Below are 7,687 nucleotides of genomic sequence, written 5' to 3' on the forward strand. Positions count from 1 at the left end.
TAGTGAGGCAGGCACATCCTAGAACAGGACCCGAGCATCCTGGTTCTTAATACAGTCAAACAAGCTGTCCAAACCTGGAGCTACCTCGTGGCTGTGTCCCAGCCCATCCAGACCCCAGATCCTGCCCCACGGAGCAGAGCTGTAAATATCAATCTATCTCTCTTTCCCACTGCAGACAGACCGGTATCGTTCACGACAAGGCCAGAGAACTGTGCTGGGTACAAACACATCCCAAAGACAAGTGTGGGGGAAATCAGGCTTAAACATCACAACTGGAGGCACAGGAGGGAGGAAAAGCACCGGGTTGTCTTTGGGGTGATGGGGTCGATGCGACAGCTCAGAAACGCATAGGAAATAGGGCAACAAAGCCCAGGTTAGGGTGAGGGGCATGGAAAGAGGCAGCGAGGCCGGTCCAAGCTCCACACTGAAGGCCTTGGTATGCGAGGCAGCAGCGCGGGGGGCAGGCTGAGCTGCGAGTGTGGCAGCGTCCCCGCCGAGGGCAGGCACAGCGCCCGGTGCTCCGTCTTTCCAAGCGCTGTTCCAAACAATAGCAATGATGCCCCTGGTGGGTCTGAATGTGAAAAGGCCCCACGGGGTGGGGGGGGTGTTGCTGCCATGCTGGGCACCTTGTGTGTGGGCTGCCAATGGAGACGGGACTGGGGCATTGCCACCAACAGAACCTGCTGGAGCCAGTTCGTGGCCACAGCCCCTCTGCGCCTGGCATCCCGCTGCCTGCTGGTACCACCCCGCTCACAGCCAAAGCAGGGATCGGCTTTATTGCCCATGGAAATGGTGAAAACAACCCCAAAGGGCTCCATTGCCAGCACAAGAACAGGGAGGGAATAGAGGAAAGCAGCACAGTGCATCCCAGGCTCCTGCCTCTGCCCTCCACACGGGTTTTCCATGTTCCGATGGTGCCCTAAGGGGACAGCTTCTAAACCATTCGAGTCCTTGACCTTCCCCTGCTGTCTGTTTGATGCTATTATTTTTAGGCACACAAGCCTTAAAACATACCAGCACTTGAAATAAGTTCCCTGATAACGTGCACTAAAGCAGGAGGTGGTGAGAAGGGCTCAAGGAGGGTGGCAGGGCACGGGAAAGGAGATTTTCCCCTTGTATAGCCACACATCCCACCTTATTCCACAGACGCTCACAGGGCACAGGCCTGCAAACACACTAAATGCTGATGGCAAGTGGCCACGGACACGAGGGGTCTGCTCCTGTTTGTGATGCTCCTGCCAGCACAGGCCATGCCCTGCATCCCTGAGCAAAGGTGCAGCAATGCCTTTGAAGAGCGAGGAAAGGCACCAACCTGCAGGCAGGCGCCTGGCTCTGGGATCTAGGTTCAAACTGAACTTCAAACACACATAAAACCATCCCATAAATCACGATATCCTACAAAAGAACCACAGAGCTGATGCTCCCCTAAAGAAAGGCAGGACCACTGCGCCTGCTCCTCAGGGGACTCTTTCACAAGCACGGAGAAGGACGGGGCTGGGCCAGGACAAGCAATTCCCAGTGCAGAAGGGAAGAACTGCAGCCTTTTTTCCCAGAACCCCATAGCCACAGGCAGGGAAAAGGCACAAACATTTACTCAAAGCATCTTCCAGGGCTGGTTAAAGGTGGGATCACCTCTAAAGGAGAAACCTCAGACACTGCAGAGATCCATCTGGATGTGAGCACGCTCTCACCTGCCCCAACCCTCTCCCACTGGAGCACCAGCTCTGTCTTACACACCCCATGCCAGCACTGGCACAGAAGCAGGTCTCAATCACTTGTTTTTAACAAAGAGAGAGCTCTGCTCCTAGCAAACAGCCATTTGGGGTGCGGTGGGATGCTATCCAAGCTGGATTTTGGGAGCTGACAGATCCCCCCCAAGTGCCGGCAGGGCTTGAGGGACTTTTCTCCTCCAAACCTAGAGATGCAGGAACACTCCAGCATGGGATTAGCACCCCAACCCAGCACTGGGGCACTCCTCATAATCCCACCTCAAGGCACCTTCAAAAGGAGCCTTGAACCCATCACCCCCAGCCCTGCACAGAAGGAAAGGATCAAGGATCGTCTGCAAGAGCAACCACCAAGGCAGCAGCAAAGCCAAGCGAGGGGAGCTCTCCAAGCACAGAGCCCAGCTGTAAGCGCTCACTCTACCTTGCTCCTCCTCAATGCCAAAACCAGAACCTTCTACTCCTCATCCCCTTCCGCAGCAGGAAGCCCAGGAGCTCCGGGCACCCCGTCACCCATCGGAGGGCAGCCCCGCACCGCCCTGCTTCTCTTCCAGGTTGTTTGGGAGTCAGGAAAGCTGCTTGAATGCTGCGGGAACTCGGTGTTCTTGTGACACTCGGCCGGAGGGGCAGGGAGGTGGCCGAGGCCGCAGCACCCTCTTCTGTCTACCGCACTCTTCTGCAGGGAGCTTTGGAGTCTCCCTGGCAGCGCACAGCTCCAAGCAGCTCCCTCCAGACGTTACCTTCCTGCTCCCTGCAGCTTGGAAACACTCAGGAAGCTGGAAGGATTCGGGGTTAAAAACAAATCAGCAAGCGTTTAGATGAGTCAGTGGTGTGGTTTTATGAGGACAGACAAGTGCTTCTTGGGAAGCCAGTTTGGAATTGTTTTTGTGGCCCGTCGCTGGGCTGGTAATGCCTGGAAGCTGTGTTCTTGGACCACAGCACTCGAGTGCCAAGAGCTCCTCAAACAATGGGGCTGTGTTTCCTCCTGGACTCTCCTGCAGGCTCTGTGCCGTTTTCATGGCTTCCTGCTGGGGAGCTTCTTTCCTTCTGCAACTCCCCCACGCACGTAATTACAGCCCATTTTGGTACCTTATCATGAGATGCTTCAGAGCTGATTACCCCTGAGCTTCCTTCCTCCCATCATCAACCTCCTCCAATATTGATGTTCGCTGGTGCTAATTCGATGCTATCACGGAGCAGAGGAGCTTTAGGAGGCATTACGGTGACTCCAAGCGCACAATTTGGAGCTGGCAGCAGTGCTGCTGAGAAGAACCAGGGTTTACTCCTCACATCCAGCTCTTCTCCAAGGAGCAGCCGCTCGCCAGCCACGTGTGAGGTGGAAGGAGGACGGAGCCGCGCAGGCTCTGAGCCAGGGTTATTCCAGTGGCCCTGGATTAAAAGTGGAGCCAAGCGACATGATGCAACCCAGCCCATTAAATAAGCTTCTAAACATACACTGTTTGTAAAGTTACATTTGGAAAGAGAAATAATTACTTCAAAGGACAGGCTGAGAAAGCTGGGCTGGTTCAGCTGGAGGCTCCTTAAGGGGAGACCTGAGAGCAGCTCCAGTGCTTAAAGGGGCTGCAGGAAACCTGGAGAGGGGCTTGGGACAAAGGCCTGTAGGGACAGGCCAAGGGGAATGGCTTTAACCTGCCCCAGGGGAGACTGAGATGAGCTCTTAGGCAGAAGCTCTTCCCTGTGAGGGTGCTGAGGCGCTGGCACAGGGTGCCCAGAGAAGCTGTGGCTGCCCCATCCATAGAAGGGGGCAGTGCTCTGTTTTCAGGCTTAAAGTGATGCACAAATTTAAGTTTTGGAATACCAAAAGCTTATTATATGGTACCTGGTGCAGCCTCTGTGGCAGGATTAATGTATCACCATCCCAGCCACCTTGGTCCCTGAGAAACAATTACAGCCAAACCTTTCCTTTTCTCTCTTTCCATCAGAAAAGCAGTAGAGGGGCCAACAGTCCCACATGAGTGAGGGAACATCGCTTTGTTCCATGGGATAAGCAATTCAGCTCTTGTGGGGCCTTAAATAGAACAACCAGATCTTCAAACGGGTGATGAAAACAAACCAACATGATAAAACCCAACCAATACATCTGATATCCCAACTTATTTAATCAAGAGACTGCCCAAAGAAGCAAGAGAGATTTAATCCAAAGCAGCTGCCCTGACTTGAAGACACAAGTGATTTTAGGAGCTTGCCTACCAGTGAAGTTTAGGAATGCTGCATTCCTACAGCCCAGCCCCAAACCCCTCACTAGAGCTATGTGAGCTGCAGGACCACACATCACTTATAGAGGAGCCCACCTTGTTCCAACACAGCTGGAACATCCCAGAACACAAAAACATCTATCACGGATCCATAGTGAAATATCACCCTGAGGACATTTCTCCCCCTTCTCTCTTCAGGGCAGGGCCTGAGGCAGAAACCCACCACATTTCCCTTTACAGTTACTGTGAAAAACGTTTATTTGTGATACACATCATCGCTGTTTCAAACTACAAAACCCAAATCACTGACACAAGGGCAGGGGCAGGTTTCAGCCCTGCCAGTGACCCCAGCTACACAGAACGCCCTCTCTATGAGCTGGTCCTGCTCCCACCAGCTCTTTATTCCATCTGAAGCACCGGAACCGTTGTTCTAAGTGAAGAACAACACATCCTAGTTAGAAACGCTTTGCAGCAGGGTGATATTGTCCCCTTTCAACATGATCCGACCTGCAACACAGAGAAAGGAAATTAGACACTCTGCCAATAACCTCATACCTTCCAAAAACCATTTCACACCAGCCAAGGTGACTGCGAGAGGTCACCTCCACGACAAGAGACCGGGTTCTGATCAGAAACAGAGCCCCACACGGCTGCACTGCTGGGTGTGAGCAACCCCACAGACCCAATTCACACTGTAGCACATCAGACACAACCTCCCCTCCTGCACCGGGTGTCTGAGCAGCAGCTTTGTCCCCACCAAGAGCCTGGACTTGCTGCTCATCCTATACTGCTGCTTGTGCTCATCAGGGAGGATTAAATACGAGCATCCTGGTGGTTCCCACTTTGATTTGATGACACCACAGCAAGTGCCCCAGGTGCTGGGAGCTGCCTATGCAGCCCCAATGCTGTCACTTTGGAAGACAAAAGCACGTCTGGGACAGAGACAGGTTCTCAACCAAAACCACCAGCCCAGGAACCAAGACCTGGCCACTGTCTGCTCCCTGTACCCCAAACTCAACCTCCCAGATGTGTGTTTTGTGCTCTGAAGTGTGGCTGAAGAGAAGCTCAGGCTCCAGGTCACCCCCCACGGGCTTACCCAGCTGCTTCCTGGACTTTGTTTTGGAGTGAATCTCCTCCGCATCGTCCAGCACCAAGTTCATGTATTCATCAAAGCCCTAAAAATGAGGGATAAAACAGGCAGGGAGCTGAGGACCCTGGTCTAAACTTCAACAAGGACACAAACCATTACCTACGCTGACCTGACCACTAAGACTATTCACTGGAGAGACATGAAGCGTTTCTACCCCCCCCCCCCCCCAACACTAGGTTTTCCTGACACTAACAGCTTGGTGAATGTGAAAGGAAAGATATAACCCCCAATCTACACAAGCCCACGAGGACATCACGATACTCACGATGATGCAGCCTTCTATCCGCATGTTCACCTGCTCATAGAGCCACACCTGGATCCTGGACCTCTGCAAAGTGATGGAGGAGGAAGGGAACAAACGAGACATGAACCCACCCAAGCAGGTCTGCTCTATGCAGTGATTCCGGCCACCAACAGCCACCGCAGCACTCGGAGCTGTGTCTCTCACACGGTTTTTAGGGTGTGACACCCGCTTGGAACCACTTTTGCGGGCCCAGCACCGGAGAGCATCATCAGGCCTTGTTCCGCCTTAGCTTTGTGTGAGCCTGAGCCCGGACCGAGCGGCTCTGCTCCCGCACCCCCAACGGGAGGCCCCGGTTCACCTCAGCACGGACCCCGCTCCCGCCCGTCCCCTCACCCGGTACTCACGTTCTGCAGGTAGCGGAAGATGAGGTTCTGCAGCGGGGCGTTAAGGACTCGGCCCAGCCACGATAACCCCGCTCCCCCCCCCCCCCCCCCCCGCCCTCCCGGTCCTCCCCCCGGCCGCAGGAAGGATACGATGGGCTGCACCATCACCTTCTGCACCTTCTGGCCCTGCCCGCGGTACGCCATGGCTGCTCCACACGCCGCCGCCGCCGCCGCCGGAAGGAGCCGCCGCGCAAGGAACTGTGGGATGCTGGAGGACCCGGCCGCTCTAGGAAGGCGGGAGGACTGCTGTCTCTACTGCTCGGGTTAAAGGGGTGGCTCCCTTGTCATCCCCATATCCCCCTCTATGGCCCCTTATCACCCCCACCGACCCACTGCCACCCCCTCCATAGCCTCTTTGGGCCCCATGAGCACTCAGTGACACAGCTTCTATGGCAGGTTTATTAAAAACACTGTTAACTGCTGTTGGCGTGGAACAGTGCAAGTGGGGTGGAGGCGGTGGGTCATTCACTGCCTTAAATACAATACAAATATAAAATGGGAGAATAAAATATTTACACAGAGCATGGTGTACATCAACCCCCACCTCCGGGGCCAGACCCTTCCTCACCCAGCGCTGGTGCTCCTCCTGGCTGCAGCCCCTCCATCTTCAACAGGGGAAGGGATGGGTGAACGCTTGCAGAGCCTCAACAGCAGCTTCCTGAAGTTTGGTTTCCAACCTTTTTCCTCCTCTCGGAATGAAGACGTCACAGTGGATTATCAAAGCACACAAGTGTTTTCTTCCAAAGAGAAAGTATTTACAACTGGTTGCAGTGAAAGCCTGAGGGCCCCGACAGCTTCACATGAGAGCAGGAAGAGAGTGAAGTCCTTCAAAAACTTAAGGAAATAACTGAAAACCTATGTGCCAGGGAAAGTGGGCACTGGGGGGCACAGACCCCAGTCTCAGCTATTGTCTTAGGGGTCACAAAGGGAGATTCCAACCCCCTGTCCCGGCTCCTGTTCCTGCATGGACCCAGAGCGCAAGCCTTGGTGGTGGGACAGCGGCTGAGGGAGGATTCCCAGGACATTCCCAGGCAGCAACAATGTGGTTGGTCCCGCAGCAGTACCAGCTTCCAAGGAAGATGCTTCCCTATGGGTTGGTGCCACGACAGTGCTTGAACACAAGTCCAAGCAGCTGCTACTTCCCAGATGATCCAGCAGTTCAGGGGAGTGATTCTTGGAACAGAGAGGCACTTAAACCAATCCTTCCTTCACCAGTTTCCTGCAGAGGAATCCTGACAACCCATTCCAAAATCCTACCAGGATTCACATCAGCAAAATGCATTGTCCCCCCCCCAGCTTTGGTACCCTACAACAAAGCAGGAGGGGGCTGTGGAGCTGTGCTGCAGAGCTGCTGCTTTTCACTCCGGTGTTGTTATCATCCCTGAGGATGGACTGAGCCCAACCACTGCCCCTGGCAGCACATTTGGTCCAAACCACTTCATTATCCTGCTCCCTCCCACCTCGCTATTTGCATTAAGTTACCCCAACAGATTAAAGTCCAAATGATAACATACATAAATAAAACTCAAGAGTTGACATAGTAACTCCAGGCTTTAGATAGCAATTGTCCAAGAAATGAGACTACCAAGGCTTTGAAAGGTGCTGAATGTTGAGGTTTGTCAAGGAAGAGGGGGGAAAGAAGAAAAGAAGCTTTAGGTTTAAGCCTTCAGAGCATCACTGCACCAGTACAGCAGTTCACAACCACCAGAGTCTGCAGCTGGGGAGCTCTCTGTCCCAGAAGAAACAAGTGCTTTGTCCTCCCAACGTCGACAGCGGCCACTGACAGTAACAGAACGGATGCACAGGACCTTGACTCTGACCAGCAGGGAAATGTAGGACAACTGGGTGCAGATACTGCCCATTTCTACCAGTTCAACTGTGCTTTAAGACTCATTGCAAAGCCTCAGCTA

General features: G+C 53.8%; 2 protein-coding genes across 6 annotated transcripts in view; both read right to left on the reverse strand.

Moving 5' to 3' along the window:
* Positions 1–3,224, reverse strand: part of SOX13 (SRY-box transcription factor 13) — a 34,316-nt gene extending 31,092 nt beyond the window's left edge. For 2 of the 4 annotated variants that reach the window (XM_061471838.1, XM_061471835.1), the window contains exon 1: positions 2,149–3,224. The gene's annotated coding sequence lies outside the window, so the exon portion shown is untranslated. The remainder of the gene's footprint in view (positions 1–2,148) is intronic. The other 2 variants (XM_061471840.1, XM_061471837.1) reach the window with 1 other exon arrangement.
* A 949-nt stretch (positions 3,225–4,173) lies between these two features.
* On the reverse strand, positions 4,174–6,011 carry SNRPE (small nuclear ribonucleoprotein polypeptide E). Of its 2 annotated transcripts, XM_061471848.1 has the most exons (5): positions 5,868–6,011; positions 5,739–5,765; positions 5,356–5,418; positions 5,037–5,115; positions 4,174–4,447 (listed from the first exon to the last, which is right to left on the reverse strand). In XM_061471848.1, exons 1-5 carry the CDS (start codon positions 5,919–5,921, stop codon positions 4,392–4,394), a joined length of 279 nt encoding a protein of 92 aa, XP_061327832.1. In that variant the 5' UTR covers positions 5,922–6,011; the 3' UTR covers positions 4,174–4,391. The 2 variants fall into 2 exon arrangements, with proteins under 2 accessions (XP_061327832.1, XP_061327833.1); XM_061471849.1 differs by lacking the exon at positions 5,739–5,765 and having other exon boundaries at positions 5,886–5,959.
* Between the last annotated feature and the right edge of the window lie 1,676 nt (positions 6,012–7,687).

This window comes from Pezoporus flaviventris, unplaced genomic scaffold (genome assembly GCF_033815535.1).
Source record: "Pezoporus flaviventris isolate CSIRO_AGI_PZ_B2104156 unplaced genomic scaffold, CSIRO_AGI_Pfla_v1 ptg000069l, whole genome shotgun sequence".
In the NCBI taxonomy this organism is placed as follows: Eukaryota; Metazoa; Chordata; class Aves; order Psittaciformes; family Psittacidae; genus Pezoporus; species Pezoporus flaviventris.

Coding starts and splice junctions, on each gene's coding strand:
- SNRPE (XM_061471848.1), bottom strand. CDS start 5,921: ATGGCGTACCGCGGGCAGGGCCAGAAGGTGCAGAAGGTGATGGTGCAG. Junction 5,766..5,867: donor AGGTGATGGTGCAGCCCATC/GTATCCTTCCTG, acceptor GCCCCGCTGCAG/AACCTCATCTTCCGCTACCT. Junction 5,116..5,355: donor GGATAGAAGGCTGCATCATC/GTGAGTATCGTG, acceptor CCTCATTTTTAG/GGCTTTGATGAATACATGAA.